The 21,166-nt window shown below is 41.9% G+C and overlaps 1 protein-coding gene across 1 annotated transcript in view; it reads right to left on the bottom strand.

Annotated features, from left to right (window-relative positions):
* LOC126419448 (heparan-alpha-glucosaminide N-acetyltransferase) overlaps window positions 1-21,166 on the bottom strand; it is a 314,616-nt gene that overhangs the window by 96,839 nt on the left and 196,611 nt on the right. Inside the window, exons 3-5 of the mRNA XM_050086639.1 lie at window positions 10,454-10,636; window positions 3,496-3,623; window positions 900-1,036 (exon numbers count right to left, since the gene is read on the bottom strand). Of these exons, the coding sequence (XP_049942596.1) occupies window positions 900-1,036; window positions 3,496-3,623; window positions 10,454-10,603 (415 nt within the window). The 5' untranslated portion in view covers window positions 10,604-10,636. The remainder of the gene's footprint in view (window positions 1-899; window positions 1,037-3,495; window positions 3,624-10,453; window positions 10,637-21,166) is intronic.

Below are 21,166 nucleotides of genomic sequence, written 5' to 3'. Positions count from 1 at the left end.
AGCCACAAGTATCATTCCTGATGCTGCAATCTTCACAAACATTACTGTATATCCACATGCTTAAGAACATTGTTACATAACTTTGATAAGCAAAGATGAAATTTTATGTATATGGACCGAAATGGCGAATGAACATTTGGGAATTGAACCAGGGTCTCCTGACTAATAGGCAGGTCATTAGCCGCTAAGCCACCTTGACACAGTGGTTTACACAACTGCACAGATTACCATGGCACACCTCCCTCCTCAATCCAAATTTTCACTGTTGCCCCAATCAACTTCAAATTCCCCCTTACACACGAACAGAATTGCCAAGGCTCTCCATGTTCTGGAATACACCTCAGCATCAAACTTAAGTGGGGGATCCAGCCAGAAACCCAGGTGCAGGGACTCATACAGATGAAATGACACAAATTCAGATACTTCACTGGCCTCATGCAGATATTATTTTATATATATAGACTGAAGTGGCAAGTGAAAATTTGTACTAAGGTCAGGAATCGAAACTGTGTCTCCTACTTACTAGGTAGGTGCAATAGCCACTAAGCCACCTTTTCACAGTGGTTCACACAAATGTACAGATTACCTCAGCTCATCTCCCTCCTCAGTTCAAATTCTCACTGCCGCCCCAGGTTAACAGGGAATTTAAAGTAGACTGGGGTGGCAGTGAGAATTTGAACTGGGGAGGGAGACACGCCAGGGTAATCTGTGCAGTTGTGTGAACAACTATGCAAGCTGACTTAGTAGCTATTGCACCTGCCTAGTATGCAGGAGACCCAGGTTTGATTCCCGGTCTTGGTACAAATTTTCACTTGCTGCTTCTTTGCAATTAACAATCTAAATTTTATTGACAAGTCTGAGGATTTAATAAATGAAATAGGGTATCGTGTAAAACTCACGTAGATAAATGTTGACTGGTTCCAGTATGGTGTGCAGTTCACATGTTGCTTGAGATGAATTGCCACCCTGAGGCTTCACCTGGAGTTCATACACTCCAAATTCTCCGAGATCTGCAGACGTCTCGCACAGAACTGCACTGAGAATAAAAGTTCGTGATCTTGATAATATAAGTCAATGCAACTGTTGCAAATTCTGCAAGTAAGTATTTCTTTTATAAAATCACACAAAATATATCTACAGAACACTACTTGTGAATGACAGAATGAGAAAAGAAAATGTCTTCCTATTCAACACTACGAAGTATCTGATGATCTATATTCCTTCTTCTCATCATAAAGAGCAACAATGACATTGCTGAAAGCCTTTTGTTACTACAGTATGCACATAACCCATTCTTTGATTATTCTTATGACATCACTGTAAATAAGCATACTGGACAAAAAACTAGTCATTAGGAGACAAAGCTGATACTGTGTAATGCCACCACTGGCCCTGATGTCAGCCTCAGTTTGACGAGGAGGAGAGTCCACAAGTTTCTCTGGGTGTGCCATATCCAGCTGAAGCAATTCATTGGTGATTAGATCAAGCAGAGCTAAGAGCTACCAACTTAAAGGGATGTCGGTTGCTACATTTCACCAGCTATTGCAAACATTCCCAGACATTTTCAATGGGATTAAGATCGAGTGATTCAGGGGGCCAGACAAGACGAGATAGGGTGCCTGAGTGTTCATCATATCAGAAATATATGTGTACAGCCCTGTGTACATGGGCTTTGCCACCCGGATAAGACGAGTGTGTCCACAGCATGCTCATCAAGAAGAGGCCCAAGAAAGGCATAATGGGATGATAGGATATATTGGGGAACAAGTTCCCACTTGGAGAGTTTGGAGAAACCGGTAGTGGATGGGTATAGTAGAAGGTGTTGAGACATGGCGTAGATGATGCTCAGCAGCTGTGCATTGGCTGTCCCCAAGAAAGGACATCCCTTCTGTTTCCATTCATGCATTCTTCCTGTTTAAAGATGGTCATTCCTGTATGAAATGCCATGCAGTGAACACATCGCAGTCCATAAGCAAATTGCATGGCTTCACATGTTTCTCTGCCTTTGATATTGTACAAATCTGCAATGGTGTAGCTGGAGAAACTCGTAATGGGTGGCTGTACGAAATGGGTTTTACAGCAAGAATCACTGTACAGATAGGTACCTTGGAGTCGAAATAGTAATTTGGGAATGACACATGGATTTACAAGGAAGTTGTAGTTATTAGAAGGCAATGGAAGGCAGCCTTGAATGGTATGGGAAGAATATCAGGGAGAGATAATTTCATTTCATGGTTTGACACTGAAAAGTCACAAACAATTGGGGGGAAGGGGGCAGAGTTATATCTCAGATCTGACAGGTCCATCATATTGAGAAGATGGATGCTTCTTGATGTTTTGGAAGTGGTAACTATGTCGGCAAGAGAAGGAGAGGAGCACCTGCAAGAGATTGTTGATATAGCCACTGAGGGATTCAGATGTGTTTGTCGTGAGTGATTAGGCTGTAGGTAAGGAAGCATTTGAAGTGGAAGAGATGGCAGTTGTCAAAGTGGAGACATTTTTGCATATGGGCTGGTTTGGCTAAGGTTTGTATATGAGCTTCAATGAGATCGATGTCAAAATTCAGGTGTGTGGTTAGGATTTGGAGAAGGATCAGGTGAATAAGCATTGGGAAAAGGAGTTAGGCTGTTGTAGGAATTGGAGGAGATCATGTTCACTGTAAGTCTGAGTCAAAAAAATATTATATGTGAATCTTTACTGATCCTGCTGGCACTGCCTCTGGGAGTTGAGGGAAGTCTGTATCATGCAGCCCATTACAGGCTGGCATAGGATAACACCATTCCAATTCCGACAGCCATCCTCTTGATTTGTCTTTAAGTCTGTCCCTCAAAGGTACAGTAGTTATGATTAAGAATTATTATGTTGTTCATAAATGGAAAGAAAATACTGAAACCAGGTACACATATAAGTAGCAATAAAGACAAGTGATGGGAATATATCAAAATTTATTACAAATAAAAGCACAGTAACAGAAGCAAGAAAATGATCTACCTAGGGCAAGAAATCATCCAATTTTAAATATTCTCATCAGCAACCTTCAGCTGTGAAAATCTGTCATATACTCTGCAGTGTTGCAATCTAAATGAAGAGCTGTTGATACTAATTTACAACATATTCCAAAAATGTGCTATGGCATGTAAAAACAAGGTTCTTTCTATATTTGGAAAGACATCTTGAAGCTCTCATAACTGAAACACATACAGATGATCTTTCACTCAGCAAAAGTATCCATACTTTGGTTTGAACCTTCTACTTCTTATGTATTTATCCTGGTGTTCAAGACAGTTTAAAATTCAGCAAAATTGTTCTACAATTTATTACAATAAATTATTTATGAATGTACTCTGTTGTTATGAATGTATTGCTGTTTTACAAAAAATGGATTGAAAACATCTGAAAAATTTAACTGTTCTACATCCAAACAGGAGAAAGCACTGTATGTGATTTCTGTATTTACTGAGACAAAATGATGCTAGTATCCAAAATCATATTTACCTGTAATCTGAAGCAGGAAGGGCAGTGCCCACAACGCTGGTAAGTACCCTCCATGTGTACCTTCTTTGGGTGGAAATTTTCAGAGTCTCTTGAGGTTTATTGGGATCAGTTAGAAGTGTGAATGGACACTGAAACAATAATGAAACAATCCATATAAAAGCAGTGATATTTGACAGTCTCACTATTTCCCATAGCGAAGAGAGCCACCATAGTAAAAAGAACCATAATTTATCCAAGGATCATAATGTAAGTCATGAGCAATTCCCTGTTGCATAAATTTTTATCTTTTAGACAAACTATGCACATCATGCACAGATTTTTATGCCATTTTTCAACATAGTTTCGATTTCTTCTCACATGTTTTTCCCACCAATCTGTAAATCTGTAACACTTGCCGTACAAGACCATTCTGGCTGCCTTCAGACACTGACACACCATGCACTACTTCTGAGATATCTAAAGCATCTTGCAGTCATAGGCTCACAGCTATTCAACACTAGAACTGAATAGATGGTGGTCAGTGGGTGCCACAGTGGGATTGTTGACAGGGTGTAGAATACTTTCCCACTTGTATGTCCCACTTTTGTCCACAGTTACATGAGCAGTGTGAGACCAAGCATCATCATGCTAAAAATAACCAGAATGTAACCTTTTTTTATACCAGAAGTGGCTGGCGATAACTTTTCCAGCAGATTATGCTGTTCTTGCTTTTTTAAAATTTTTTATAGCAAATACAAATAGAACTATTCCACAACCTGGCATTTTGTTTCAGCCTCATACTGATGGAATCTACTTTCACCAGCTGTCACATCACTCATTTTGAAATTTCTGAGGAAGGCTTTGGGGTGATGGTTCTTCTCTGAACTTCGTTGTCTTTGGCCAATAAATATGAGACCCAATTGGCATAAACTTTTTCCATAAGGCAGGCTTTAAATTGTTTCCTGCACCACGCTGTCTCATGTCCCAAATTTTGTTGTGATTTCATTCACAGCGACTAGTCTGCCTTCTGCAATGAACTCATCAATTCTCTCTTGTTGCATATCAGGGGAGCAGTTCAGGGGGACCACTATGAGATCATATTCCCAGCTTCAAAGTGCTTCAACAGTCTCCTAACACTACTGTGTACTGGGGACCATGCACTCATCTTGATATGCATTCTGGTGATCAATTTTTGCCCCTCTTTAACAAAGAATCCAATGATTGCACATTGTAGAAACAAAACCTAAATGACACCCATGGTAGCCTGCAGTTGCATCGCAGAATTTAATGACATCACAATGTGTCCACACTTAGTGTTAAGTCTGTATATTAGTCCTTTAGTCCTGGCATGGGGTGCTGTGGACGCTCCACATATTAAAAGCCGATTGTATTATTAGTTTAAATTTTCATAACTGTCTAAAACTCATGTTAGCTTTCTACCAAAGAATTATGTGCATAATCACATTAGAATACACTATGTTTCAGTTATCATTGCTGTTCAATTGCCAAAGCATACACTGGGGTGCTCACAAAATCCCATGCCAGTCCTAATGTAACAAAAATCAAAATATACCAAGTGTTAGTTTTTTTAAATTTTACAGCCATTTTATTGGTGTCACATGTCATGTTATATTAAGTGAACCCATTGTTGTCTAGTACCACTATTCGAACTGCTTTCCAAGTTAAATAAAGGCCTTGGAGTCAGTTTGCTTTCTGTCACTGTATGATAGCAACACAATTTACAGTATGTGTACATAAAACATTAATGAAAGTTGAATTCAGAGATTACTTGAAGAAGCTGAAGCACAACAAACATGATAAATCAGATCCAAAATCATCTAGTGAGTGTGAAAAACTTTGTTTGAAAGCAGAGATGGATAGTGATTATGCTGTATCCTGCTACTAGTGCACGTGAGTGTGACTGTGCTGAGTGTGATGTCGCTGCACATGCTTGTTTGAATTGGCTGCCAACTGTATCAGAGCAGGCTGGCCACTGGAAGCTGCCTGTGGGAGGCATGTGCACAGTGCCAGTCCCCCCACACTGTCTGCCGGCAACTCACACATACGTTTGCATGGAGCAGTGCTGACTGACTCTCTCTATGTGATTCATGTCTCTATTGCACACATCAGTGTTTTGTGTCTTGTGGAGTCCAAAGAGGCTTATTGTTCAGAGACTATGATTAAAGCCATCATTATGTGACTTGGATCGGTTTTGTGTATTATTTAGTTACTGCACCTCATAATGAAATAAGTTTTGAAAATAACAATTTCTACTTGGGAAAAGACAAATCAACGAAATGGATAAGAACACTCCATCAAGAAATGTGAGGACACAATATCAAAATACCACGTACTATTCCTCATCGAGTGGAGACTTGTAGTCAGAATTACAAAACTGATCCTAGAGTGCTTTGTTTTTTGATGGAGGGGAAAAATATGTGAATATACTTAAGGGAAACATAAGAAGCATTTCAGGGAATTTTGCCTGGAAATGAAATACCAGAGAGACAGATGTGGCTGAAATTAAGGCTTTTGTTGCTATACTTATACTGGCCCATTTTTACTCCTCAGGACATGTGAACCTAAACAGTGGGACACAATTATTTTGGAACTGAGATGTTTCATGCTATGCTGAGTTTGTACCAGTTGCTGCTCCTGTTCAAATGCAAACTGTTTGATGACATTCATAGCATGCAAGAGAGTGTGGTGACTATCGACCCAGAAAAGCGAACTTTACACTTTGTGAAACTAAGTTTCTTGACTCGAACAGTTCTGTTCCCTGTTTACTCGGTGTGTAGTTTGATTTTGTATGTTGGTTTCTATAAATGTGTGTCTCAAGATATTTATTGGTTTTGCATGTTTATCATCATCACATTAGGAGCAGAAACCCACTTTGGTGACACCGAGTTGGCAAGTCTCCTGATCATCAAGTAGCAGGTGGTTACAATTAAACTTTCCCTATTTAGCACATTATAACATGGAAACTAATTACCATACAAGTACCAAACTTGATAGCATTGATGTCCAGAGTATGGGGTGCACAATTTTCAAGCATCACAGTGCCATCATCCAGTTCCAACTACAACCACCAGATGCACTGATCAGTCATTATGATTCATGGTCTCACACACCTGACCAGTCGCAGTGCACTTGTTGACATGTCAACATGAGCTTCGACAAAAGGAGCAGGGCATTAGTGGTGAAGCTCTATTATCAAAACAACAGTAATGCTGCAGCTGCAGTTCGAGAATATCACCGGCTGAAAGGATTATGGAAGGGTCCTCTTTCTCTACCTGCTGTGTGGAGCTTGATGAAGAAGTCCGAATCAACTGGAGTACTGGGCGTCGCTCCGAGAAGAGGTCGATGACTGGCTGCACCACAGGAGGGTGATGAAATTGTTATTGCTATGGCACACAACACTGCACGCAATTCCAATCATCAGGCACTGCACATGCTGTGTCATGACAGTTGAACATACCATGATCCACTGTACAGAAGGTGCTTTGAACCATTTTCAAATGGTGCCTATCTTCACTAAAGACATTTGCTTCCACCACACTGTCTGATGGCCAGCTCTATGTTTCTGATATCGTTTCCGAGGAACACTTCTTCATTGACACCAGTATGGACTCCTGTGTCATCCCTGCTTCAGTGGTTCCTCCCTGTACTCCGACCATTGAAACTTGTCTTATGTGCTACCAACAGATCATGCATAAATGTCCAGAGCACAGCAGAGATCCAGGTGTGTCTGACACCAGATCTAATTTGTACATAAAGTTTTGAACATAGCTACTTGGTCAGTGACTGTTTACAAAGTAAAATTAACAGCAATAGCAGCCCTTGGTCACAAGAAAGGAGTCTTTTGACTCAGGTTTCGGCACTGCTATGACTGCCTTCATGAGGAATAAAACTCTCAAATTGGCCTATTACAAAATCATAGGAAAGAAAAAAAAATTTAAATGTAAATACTAGCTAGTAGTACGAAAAGAAAGGGTATTTGCATGTCACGTATTGAACCAAAAATCAAGCACTAAAGCTTTAGTCACAAAATTTGTAAAACAGAAAACATAAAAGGCAAGCCACTATGGGCTGCTCACATGCATACAGTTTTATTTCTGATGAAGGCACTCATAGCAGTGCTGAAACCTGGGTCAAAAGACTTCTTTTTCGTGTCTGAGGGTTGCTATTGCTGTTAATTTCACTTTGTAAACAGTCACTGACCAAGTAGCTATGTTCAAAACTTTATGTACAAATTAGATCTGGTGTCAGATGCACCTGGATCTCTGCTGTGCTCTGCACATTGATGCATGATCTGTTGATAGCACATAAGCAGAACAACTGTCACAAGATTAGATTAGATTAGATTAGATTAGATTAATACTAGTTCCATGGATCATGAATACGATATTTCGTAATGATGTGGAACGAGTCGAATTTTCCAATACATGACATAATTAGGTTAATTTAACAACATACGTAAGTTAATATAACAACTTTATTTTTTTGTGTTTTTTTGTTTTTCTTTATTTTTTTTCTTAATTTATATCTAAAAATTCCTCTATGGAGTAGAAGGAGTTGTCATTCAGAAATTCTTTTAATTTCTTCTTAAATACTTGTTGGTTATCTGTCAGACTTTTGATACTATTTGGTAAGTGACCAAAGACTTTAGTGCCAGTATAATTCACCCCTTTCTGCGCCAAAGTTAGATTTAATCTTGAATAGTGAAGATCGTCCTTTCTCCTAGTATTGTAGTTATGCACACTGCTATTACTTTTGAATTGGGTTTGGTTGTTAATAACAAATTTCATAAGAGAGTATATATACTGAGAAGCTACTGTGAATATCCCTAGATCCTTAAATAAATGTCTGCAGGATGATCTTGGGTGGACTCCAGCTATTATTCTGATTACACGCTTTTGTGCAATAAATACTTTATTCCTCAGTGATGAATTACCCCAAAATATGATGCCATATGAAAGCAATGAGTGAAAATAGGCGTAGTAAGCTAATTTACTAAGATGTTTATCACCAAAATTTGCAATGACCCTTATTGCATAAGTAGCTGAACTCAAACGTTTCAGCAGATCATCAATGTGTTTCCTCCAATTTAATCTCTCATCAATGGACACACCTAAAAATTTGGAATATTCAACCTTAGCTATATGCTTCTGGTTAAGGTCTAAATTTATTAATGGCGTCATACCATTCACTGTACGGAACTGTATGCACTGTGTCTTATCAAAATTCAGTGAGAGTCCGTTTACAAGGAACCACTTAGTAATTTTCTGAAAGACAGTATTGACAACTTCATCAGTTAATTCTTGTTTGTCAGGTGTGATTACTATACTTGCATCATCAGCAAAGAGAACTAACTTTGCCTCTTCATGAATATAGAATGGCAAGTCATTAATATATAATAAGAACAACAAAGGACCCAAGACTGACCCTTGTGGAACCCCATTCTTGATAGTTCCCCAGTTTGGGGAATGTGCTGATCTTTGCAAGTTACGAGAACTACTTATTTCAACTTTCTGCACTCTTCCAGTTAGGTACGAATTAAACCATTTGTGCACTGTCCCACTCATGCCACAATACTTGAGCTTGTCTAGCAGAATTTCATGATTTACACAATCAAAAGCCTTTGAGAGATCACAAAAAATCCCAATGGGTGGTGTTCGGTTATTCAGATCATTCAAAATTTGACTGGTGAAAGCATATATGGCATTTTCTGTTGAAAAACCTTCCTGGAAACCAAACTGACATTTTGTTAGTACTTCATTGTTACAGATATGTGAAGCTACTCTTGAATACATTACTTTCTCAAAAATTTTGGATAAAGCTGTTAGAAGGGAGATTGGATGGTAATTGTTGACATCAGATCTATCCCCCTGACATTTGTACTACAATGGTTTGAAGAGCATGATAGAGAGCTCATGTTGATGTCTTGGCTACCAAATCTGCCTGATCTAAGCCAGAAGGAACATATGTGATAGGTCTACTCTATCAGACAAAAAAAGAAGAAAAAAACTTCTTTTTAAATGTTTTAGGTGTAGTTGCATCAGTAAGAATAAAATGATAATGTGTTTATTAATATTAACACTACTCATGTATACATATCCTGCAAATTGAACAATAGAAAATCCAGGATGGAATGTAACAGTGGAACGAAAAGGAAAGTTGCTACTCACCATATAGCGGAGATTCTAAGTCACAGATAGGCACAATAAAAAACTCTCACAAATAAAGCTTTCAGCCAGTAAGGCCTTCATCAAAAATAGTGCGGTTTCAGTTGCCTGAGACAGCAGTCGTGTGTGTGTGTGTGTGTGTGTGTGTGTGTGTGTGTGTGTGTGTGTGTGTGTGTGTGTGTGTGTACATTTTTGATGAAGGCCTTACTGGCCAAAACCCTTATTTGTGACAGTCTTTTTGTTGTGCCCATCTGCAACTCAGCATCTCCGCATGTGGTGAGTAGCAACTTTCCTTTTCATAATATTGTTACAGTACATTCTGTAAATTGACTTGTTCTACAAAATTTTGATAAAAGAATCATTCGAATGATCTGTGGATCACGTAACTAACTAACTAAATAAATAAATAACACACAATGCAATGCCCTGTAATTTATGGGAACTACAAGATCTGTCCATAGACATATGGTGTCACATGCCTCCAGAAATCTACCAGGGGCTTGTTGAATCCATGCCATCCCAAATGAGCCTATTTCTTAACACTTACTTGTTTATATTTAGGCATATTATGTAAGAAACTCATGACTCCCATACTTGCAACATCATTCCCTAACTTTCCAGCTGAAACACCTATGAATACACGAACTAGAGAACTGATGAATCCATTTCATTTAAGGATAATGTGTGAACAAATAATGACTGAAGCTGTGATGTTCTCTGTGGTGCCACAGTTTGGCTGGCACTGTACTGGATAACTAGAACAGGGGGTAAAGCAGGAAGATACCAGCTAATACCTTGTAGCACTCCTCAGAGAGCGAGTACAGGTAGAGTTTGTCGGTTCCTTTGATCTGTGACGTCACGTTGACGAACGCCTGGTCGACACCCAGGTCCCTCAGGTTGAGGCCCCTGAACACGTCAACACCCGGGTCTTCTATCCAAGACATGGCTGCCAGCTACTGCATCGCCTTACCGCAACCCTGGAACACAAAACATATGAGCAACGGGATTACTCACGCACAGTTTTGAGTCATTAAAGAAAAAGTGTCAGATAGCTCAAGAGCATGATAGGCACCTGAGTTGTAGCTATTCACAATGCTGCACAGGCTCCCTCTTGGAATCCAGGGTAGGCACTTTTCATTTGTTTCAGAATTCTGACTTCTCTCTAGAAATTATTAAATTTCTACAGAATGTGCCAAGAGCGAAGGAAAATAATGCAGATTTAGCAACTTTAAGTTTAATTGGCTGGCAGTGTGTCCACGGGATATTATACCAAGAAATCCCAAATTCTTTAAAGGATCGAATTCCCATCTATAAATCAGCTTCAAAAGTCTGATTACTTTGCAAATGAGTTATCAATAACACATTAAATGTTTAAGCAAGTAAGCGAGAAGAAAGTTCAGGAGAGGTTTGAAATTAGGCATAAGTTTGTTGGAAGTCACTAAGTGCTCTCATTATGAAACAGTGGATGAATATAAACTGGGCAATTTGTGCTCTGATTTTAAGCTAAAGTTAGTTTTTCATGATTTCAATATTTATTGTGTCACATCTCATGAACTATGGGCCATACAAATTACCTTGTAATAAGCACATTTTTATCTACAGTCCTCCCTGAATATTATGTATAAAATTCAAAAACAATAATAAAATACTTCTCGTGGTATAAGTTTTTTGCTTCTCCTGAACATTTTACCTTCTGTGACATTGAAAAGTTGTTCCTCTTGAAACATCAATAATACAGTATTTCACCCTTTGTCGAAAAATTAATGGTAGTTGCTCCCCATCTCAAATCCTGGGTATACTCATGAAGAGAATAGGCCTACCACACACCTTAACAAGCACATATTCCAGTATGCAGTTCAACAGTCGCAGTAAAATTGGGATAGGTGTGTTTGCTCCCAAGATGACTGCTTTGGAAGTAATGGTGCAGCATAAGACCTAAATAAGATTTAAAAATTGTAATCAATATATTTTGAAAGCTACTGGATACCACCTTCAACATTTCTATAGGATTTTTCGAATGAATCTCGTCTGGCATCTACTTCCCCTAGAAGTAATTTTATTTCATCGTTACACTTCATATCGGTCCAGGGGTTACTCCTAGACGTTTTACATTTGTTAGTGTTTCCAGTGACTTGACAGCAACAATGTCATCGAACAGCACAGTAATAGCAGCTGAACAATTTGAAAGCTTCAGTTTTTGCTTACTTGTTACAGGAAAGTACTGGGTGCTAATTGTTCCCCTTTAGTGAAGGCATCGGGTAAGTTTCATAGTTGCGAAGCCTTTGCAATGGTTCATTTGGTCATAGTCCTTGAAAGTTTTGCACGCTCTTTGTATTGGAAAGGACGTTAAATGTTTTCGGCATAACAGTTGGGAGACGGACCTATGAAATTGCTCCGCTATACATGTAGCACATTACTGTGTGTACAACAGTTGTGTTTGAATAACACTACGTTGTTATAGGCTTATACATCCGTGTTAATACTGGGTGTCCCAGAAATGTTGTGACAAACTTCGAGGTCTTTAGAGGGTGTCTTGAGGAACAAACTGAGGACAGGAACCTGTGTCTGGGAACGACATCCAATGACCTGCCTCTAAGCCACCGCTTTGGCAGCAAACGTGTCTTTGTATACCAACGGACCATAAGGCAACATGTCTTACAGTGTTGCTTGTCATTATATGGACTGATTGCCACAATCGACAGTGGAGAAAATACAACTAGCTGCTGCATAGACAGGCCTTGTCTTCTATAAATGTGATGCTCTGTTGCATAGGTGGATGACGGTTTCGGACATGGGTTGTATACCGAAAACCATTGAGGGTTTTAGAGGATTCCAGGAGAAAAATAAACTGCGGATGGAAACTCGTGTCTGAAAACGGCATCCACCAAGACAAAAGAGTATCGCATTCATAGGAGACAAGGGCTTTTTAAGTGGCAGCTATCTTCCTTTCCTCTGCTAACAATTGTGGCAGATAATCATGATCACTGAATAACAATCAACACTGCGAGACGTTCCAACTACAGTCCGTCAGCATACAGTTTAAAATCATGTTTGCTGCCGAGAGGTGCCCTACTGGCAGGCGTCACCTATAACTGCGACGCTCTGTAGCGTCATTGAATGACGTTTCGGGGCACAGGTTCCTGTCCACGATCTGTTCCTCAAGACTTCCTCTACAACCCTTCAACGTATGTTGCAACATTTCCGGGACACCCTGTTTAATGCAGACAAGAACCATTTAGTGTGGATATGTTTCGTCAACCATCGCCAAAATTTTTCAAATGAATAATACGATGGTCACTCCAAAAGAAATGCACACTATTTTTGTAAAAATACAGTTTCCATTCTGCATGTGTGAAAGTTTTACAGTGTGTAGATATATCCTTCACACACGCTTGTTTTCAAACTTAGTTCAACCTGTTCCCGTGAGTGGCGCCGTCACAGCATGTCTTCAAGATGGCTGCTACACTTGACGTTCGTCAGAAGTAGCATGCCGTCATAGAATTCCTGTGCTGTGAAAACGAGACAGTGGGAAACATCCACAAGGGGTTGAAAAAGGTGTATGTAGATGCTGCTGTCGATCGCAGTACAGTTACTCAGTGGGCAGGCAGGTTAACGTGATGAAAGCGGGCACGGCAATATTGAGGATTTTCCTCGCAGCGGCAGGCCTCGTACTGCACACACTCCAGACAATGTGCAGAGAGTTAACGAATTGGTGACTGCTGAGAGACGCATCACAGTGAACGAATTGTCACGCTACGTTGGAATAGGGGAAGGAAGTGTTTGCAGAATACTGAAAGCGTCGGCGTTAAAAAAGTTTTCTGCCAGGTGGGTTCCTAGGATGTTGAAAGTGGCTCACAAAGAAACAAGAAAAACGGCATGCAGTGAACTTTTGGAACAGTACAAGAATGGTGGAGATGAATTTCTTGGAGGAATTGTGACAGGTGATGAAACATGGCTCCATCAATTTTCACCAGAGACGAAGAGGCAATTAATGGAGTGGCATCATGCAAATTCACCCAAGAAAAAAAAAATTCAAAACCACGCCTTCAGCTGGAAAAGTTATGGCTACGGTGTTTTTCGATTTCGAAGGACTCTTGCTTCGGCAAAAGCAGGATGTTTTGCTGTTGCATGATATTGCACGGCCACATGTCAGTCAAAAAAACATGGAAGCGATCACAAAACTCGGATGGACAACACTGAAACACCCGCCTTACAGTCCTGACCTGGCTCCATGTGACTATCATCTCTTTGGGAAACTGAAAGACTCTCTTCATGGAACAAGGTTTGTAGATGATGACTCCCTTGTGCACGCTGCCAAACAGTGGCCTCAACAGGTTGGTCCAGAATTTTACCATGCGGGTATATAGGCGCTGGTTCCAAGATGGCGTAAGGCAGTTGAGAGGGATGGAAATTATTTGGAGAAATGAAAATATTGTTCCTAAAGGATGTATCTACACACTGTAAAACTTTCAAACATGTAGAATAAAAGATGGATTTTTTTAAAAAGAAGTGTTCATTTCTTTTAGAGTGACCCTCCTACTTAGAAATTGACAGAATTTTTTCAGTGATAAAGCTCTTAGCTTCTTTGAAATCATTTGCTATTGCGAAACTTTGGCCCTCCTGTCTTACTTCTGGGCGTTTATGATTTTGCACCGATAGTGACTAAGACCCAAATCAAACCATTTTATCATCTGACACAGCAAATAATGAATAAACGGACGGTCCGGTTTAAGGTAACTTAGCGGGAAAGGACGTTTTTTGAGTGAACACAATCGCCATAACAGTCACCTGTCCGTAAATAGCAAAATTTCTATTATCAGAAACCGTCAGATAATTCTGTTGCTTCTACTGTATTTGCCATTTAATGGCGACAGCATGATATTACAGCTGATTTTTTTTCTTTGCGTAATAGACAAATTGGTAAAAGGCCGTTAGACATTCATGCAGCAGCGCGATTTGTGTTCCCGAGGCCCAGGGAAAATTTCGAAATTGCGGTCCCTCCCCCCTCCCCTCGTCGCCTCCTTAACAATTTTCCTTAATTACATTAGTCCTCAAGTCTGCTTAGCCCGTTTATTCGTTTATTACACTACTGCCCATTGAAATTGCTACACCACGAAATGATGTGATACAGAGGCGAAATTTATCCGACAGGAATAAGATGCTGTGATATGCAAATGATTAGCTTTTCACAGCATTCACACAAGGCTGGCGCTGGTGGCGACACCTACAACGTGCTGACATGAGGAAAGTTTCCAACCGATTTCTCATACACAAACAGCAGTTGACCGGCGTTGCCTGGTGAAACGTTGTTGTGATGCCTCGTGTAAGGAGGAGAAATGCGTACCATCACGTTTCCGACGTTGATAAAGGTCGGATTGTAGCCTGTCGCGATTGCGGTTTATCGTATCGCGACATTGATGCTCGCATTGGTCGAGATCCAATGATTGTTAGCAGAATACGAAATCGGTGGGTTCAGGAGGGTAATACGGAACGCCGTGCTGTATCCCAACGGTCTCGTATCACTAGCAGTGGAGATGACAGGCATCTTATCCGCATGGCTGTAACGGATCGTGCAGCCACGTATCGATCCCTGAGTCAACAGATGGGGACGTTTGCAAGACAACAACCATCTGCACGAACAGTTCGACGACGTTTGCAACAGCATGGATTATCAGCTCGGAGACCATGGCTGCGTTTGCCCTTGACGCTGCATCACAGACAGGAGCGCCTGCGATGGTGTACTCAACGACGAACCTGGGTTCACCAATGGGAAAACGTCATTTTTTCGGATGAATCCAGGTTCTGTTTACAGCATCATGATGGTGGCATCCGTGTTTGGCAACATCGCGGTGAACGCACATTGGAAGCGTGTATTCGTCATTGCCATACTGGCCTATCACCCGGCGTAATGGTATGGGGTGCCATTGGTTACACGTCTCGGTTACCTCTTGTTCGCATTCACGGCACTCTGAACAGTGTACGTTACGTTTCAGATGTGTTACGACCCGTGGCTCTACCCTTCATTTGGTCCCTGCGAAACGCTACATTTCGGAAGGATAATGCACGACCGCATGTTGCAGGTCCTGTACAGGCCTTTCTGGATACAGAAAATGTTCGACTGCTGCCCTGGCCAGCACATTCTCCAGATCTCTCACCAACTGAAAACGTCTGGTCAATGGTGGCGAAGCAACTGGCTCGTCACAATACGCTAGTCACTACTCTTGATGAAGTGTGGTATCGTGTTGAAGCTGCATGGGCAGCTGTACCTGTACACGTCATCCAAGCTCTGTTTGACTCAATGCCCAGGCGTATCAAGGCCGTTATTACGGCCAGAGGTGGTTGTTCTGGGTAGTGATTTCTCGGGATCTATGCATCCAAATTGCATGAAAATGTAATCACATGTCGGTTCTAGTATAATGTATTTGTCCAATGAATACCCGTTTATCATCTGCATTTCTTCTTGGTGTAGCAATTGTAATGGCCAGTAGTGTAATATCAACACTACATTACCACGCGGTAGTAGGTACATACTTCAATAATTATTTTTTTTTGTGACGAAATTCAAAACATGGAAAAACGCAGTCCATAGTTGCATTGCTAACAACAATATCGCAGTTTCATAACAGCGCACAATCCGCTGCAGAGTGAAAATATCATTTTGGAAATATCGCAGTTAGTTTTGCATTGTTTCAGTGCCGATCACTGGAAGCCGAAAAAAACAACTAAACAACAATCACAAAATCTATTCTTGAGATGGCTGATGTGGCATAACGAGAGTCGTTCCATCTGGTATCCGACAACAAGACCACGATTCTGTCCCACACATCTTCACCCCCTTTCCAGTTTTGCAAGCTCCAATCTATTCCTTTCTCTTCTTCTTCTTCTTCTTCCCCTCCTCCACCCTCCCTTTTATCCCCTTTTTGCCCTTCCTTGCTATTATTATTTTTTCGCTCCTCACGATAGTGCACCCCCCGAAAACGGCTCCTAGGGCATGCGGCCTTGCTGCTGCTCGCTTCACTGTTACGCCACTGCATTCAAGGAATGTGGAAACACCTCGATGCACGCTTGAACATAAATGCAGATGCTGGTTAATCCTGCACGTTCTGCCGATGTATTTGACCACGAACGGCACCTGTGCAGTCTGCTCAATACGTAGCAAGTGTCAGGCCCGGTCCGAAAAGTGCTCCGAGTAGTTGTAACTGCATTATCTCGGAGCGGATTCGAATGTGGGCAAATTGTTGGTGCCCGTACAGTGGGTGCTTCCGTTACCATTCGAGCTGAAGTGTTTGGTGTTTCACGAGGCACTGTATGAAAGATTTATACCGCATATATAGATAAAGTGGGAAAATATCATACGCTAAGTCAAAACCCGGACGAAAGACTGTGTTGAGCGATCGTGACAGATGGACACTGAAGAGGATTGTGACGAAAAATAAGAGGACGACAGCTGTAAAGGTCACTGCAGAACGGGATGTCGCATTCGGGAACCCTGTCAGCACCAAAACGACACGAAGGGAGCTCCATAAACAGGGAAATCCAGGGCGAGTTGGAATTCGAAAACTACTCCACGTATGCAAAGTGCCGTAACAGGAAAACGTGATGCCGAAACCATAGAAATCTTCACTATGAAACAATGGATGAAAGTCATTCGGTCGTATGAGTTGTTTCACACTGTCTGGTGATGATTTGGGCAGCCGTATCGTGGTACCCGCTGACCCCCATGGTTACTCTGCAATGTGTAATTACTGCCAAGGTTTATGTGACGATTTTGGCTGATGAGGTACATCCCATGTGTAAGCATACTCTCATATCGCTGGCTTGATTGCAGAGTATCTTTGCGGGCAGCGCGTTAGCTGAGTCGAGCGCATTGCTAGTATGGAAGTTGAAGTGTTGCTACAAGTGATGTTACAGTAAAGTGATGAAATATGGAAATGATTCAGAGGAAAGTGCGTCAAGAAGTAATTTAAAAATTAGAGCAGTGCCGCCGACAACGTATTTGTGTATCCTCTCGTTGCGTGTCGTACCGTACTGTATCGATCATCCGCGCCGTGCATGGTCTCTCAGAATGAACTAATGTGAATCAGCAAATATTAGTTACCATAAAAGAGTGCAGTCAAGTGCCAGTGTCTTGTAGCAAGCGTGAGAAAGTGCGTCCGATCATCGCGTTTCCGCATTATCAACAATCAGCCGCGCCGCGACGGTTATGCGCACGCTCGTACAAGTGACAAATGATAACTGAAAAAGTAACTTTACGAACAGTGTTATAACATTACTAGTGTCAAGGAGGAATGGTACCAAAAGAAATCTGTGTATGCGTGGCGAACGTAAGACTTTTCGTTCGATTATTCGGCTTTCGCACCATCAACAACCATCCGCGCCGTGCTCGGTTACGCGTACGCTCGTCCAAGTGATTTTATGGACAGATAATCATCTAGAAGTTGGCATCAAAACCTATGACTTAGAATGTAAGCAGTGCAACCTGCGATTTTCTTTTATCGTCTCAGAATATAGTTGTCCATACCAGACGTAGGACAGTGTCGTGCTTGACTTGAGTGGCTCCCCTAAACCCGCTTGCATATTTAGATGTATAATTCAGGCTAGCCAGCAGCAGTGTGGAGGAGGACAATACGACCGCCGCGGAATTATCTGGTACGTGGTGTGGACAGGGCGCACGGTCCAAACGACAACCGGTTGAAGGGACACCCCCGCCATTTGTACCCCCGGGCACATGGTACAATGTTTGTTCCCCAGTGGTTATGCCGTGTTCCAAGACGACAGGACACCTTTTCACACAGCTCGCTTCGTCCAGGACTGGTTTTGTGAGTACGAGGATAAATAGTAGCATCTCTCCTGGTCACCACAACCACCAGACCGCAGTATAATTGATACTTTGTGGCGTACTTTGGAGGTAAGAGTGTGTGATCGTTGTCCATCTACTCCGCAGAAAGATCGGTATTAGGTTCCTTTGAAAAACATACGAGACTTACATTTATCCGTTCCGAAATGACTGGACGCTATTTTCGATGCCAACGGTTTTCCTACGCCGTATTAGACGCGGTATGTCTCGTGTTTTTGGTATTTCCATGTTTCCCTTCAATCCCAGTATGAGCGCTGCTATTCCAGATGCAACTTGCCGTGCGAGTGCTGAGGCGAGTAGCCGGGGCTCTGTGTGTCTGATCGGGTGGACGGGCAGGCAGCAGCACGCTCCCGGATTTCCGGGGCAGCCAGCGTGAGTGAATCTGGAGCCGTCCTCCAGGCGACCTCGAGAACCCAAAAGGCCATCTGCGTACAAGAACCGCACTGCAGCACGGGGGGCAGGTCGTGGCTGGCCCAGCAGGACAGTGGGCTGGGCGGAGACAAGAGTCAGGCACACCTCGCCCAGCCCAGAAGGCCGCTAGCAGCCGCTGGGAGAGGCCCACATCACGCCGTGGCGAGCTAAGCTGGAGACGCTGGGGTCGCCACAGAAGCAGGTAAGGACGCTAGCCACTATACACTACACGTGTTCATCGGAAGCGGCCTGTGTGCTACGAACAAACTTCCTGGCACAGAAAGACTGGAAGTACGGTGGTAATTCTTTTGTCCACTGATCATTTTACAGTCTGTTGGGTAAATGAGCAATTCGAAATTAAAACATGATGCGCAAAGGTTCCTACATTAACGCAATACATATAAGTGTATAAAAAATAGTTCAAATGCCTCTGAGCACTATGGGACTTAACATCTGACGTCATCAGTCCCCTAGAACATAGAACTACTTAAACCTAACTAACCTAAGGACATCACACACATCCATGCCCGAGGCAGGATTCGAATCTGCGTCCGTAGCAGTCGCGCGGTTCCGGACTGACGCGCCTGGAACCGCTCGGCCACCGCGGCCGGCTATAAGTGTATAAATCAGTGCTACACATACATCAATAAATTCAGTCACATGTAAATGATGTTACAATCATTTACATATTCCTTGGTCTAGAGTATACGAATAGAAAAGTAACTCTCCCCGCCTCTCTCTGCTCCCCCCTTTCTCTCTCTCTCTCTCTCTCTCTCTCTCTCTCTCACTCTCACACACACACACACACACACACACACACACAAACACGCACACACACACAGACACACACCAAAAGTATCTGGATGATGTGACAGCAATTATAACAATGTGGATACAATTAATGTTTCACTGTCTCGATTCGAGTGTAAGTATTCGGAAACCCTATGTGGATTAGAATCAAGTATTGTTTCAGCTGCCTTCTGAAAGCTGAAAACGCGTCTGTACTCCTTACATTGTAATGAAGAGTGTTATTAAATAGCATCCAGTCCCTGTGGGGTCCTTTTCGATTAGTGACAGCCATTTCTTCTGTATGCAGTAATCATTGTTATCCCACTGGGCCTCATGTCACTGATACACGTAACAGATAAATTATGTCGTTACATGTCCAAAACTTTTCAATTGACTTACTAAATGAACTCTCGATGAGGTCAAAAAAGTCAGAAAAACAAAAATACGTAACAGAAATTCGGAATGAATTTTCATTCTACGACGGAGTGTGAGTTGATACGAACCTTTCTGACTGATTAAAACTCTTTGCCGGCCTGGGACTCGAACCTGGGACCTTTGCGTAAGATAGGAGGTTTGCAAGGTAGGAGATAAGGTACTGGCGAAAGTAAAGCTGAGAGATTAGGGCAGGTCAGGCGGTAGGGTTATACAACACGTATTTAGAAAGTAACTGATATTCCGATGTTCCTTCGCTGGACCTAAGTAAAATAATCCTAAATGATGTGGAATAAGTAAAAAATTTGACAGATTATTTCATTTAATAACGAATAAAAAATTTTACTTGCATTAATGGATGAACTTGAAGGCAGGATAAGATGATGTTACTTGAGATTCGAGTGATGAACGCTTAAAGAGAATTTATCTGCATGTTCCAAGGATCATAACTGGACTCTCACTGTGACGCGGAAGGACTCAGTTTTACGATTACAGTACATACTCTCACTGAGAGGTATGGCAAAATGCTGACAGTTAACACAATTGTTAAACTTTTTCCATCAGACTGTGATTTAAGCTTCCCCCAGCCCCCTCCTCTCTCTCTCTCTCTCTCTCTCTCTCTCTCTCTCACACACACACACACACACACACACACACACACACATGCCCTTGGAGAATATAGACTGTTCTCCAGCCTGGATATAATGGGCCTTTCTTCCCTTAATCCAGGTAAATGGATATTTTTCGTCATAATCCTCTTCTATGACCGTCTGTCAAGATCGCTCAACTTAACGGATCTGCACACACATTCCGACAACTGGTTAATGTACTAGTATGGGGTGCGACAACCTCTGGAAGCAATACAGGCCTGGCAACGACGGGGCATGCTTTGACTGACGTCATCACTGCCATGCTGAGGCAATAATGCCCATTCTTCCTGCAGAGCTGCTCCAAGTCTTGGAGAGTGGTTGGTGGATGTTGACTTGATGCAACCCGTCTCCCTAGTGCATCCCGGACG

Source organism: Schistocerca serialis, chromosome 1 (genome assembly GCF_023864345.2).
Source record: "Schistocerca serialis cubense isolate TAMUIC-IGC-003099 chromosome 1, iqSchSeri2.2, whole genome shotgun sequence".
Taxonomy (NCBI): Eukaryota; Metazoa; Arthropoda; class Insecta; order Orthoptera; family Acrididae; genus Schistocerca; species Schistocerca serialis.
The sequence above is the reverse complement of the archived record's forward strand: the minus strand, read 5'-3'. Positions and strand labels throughout refer to the sequence as shown.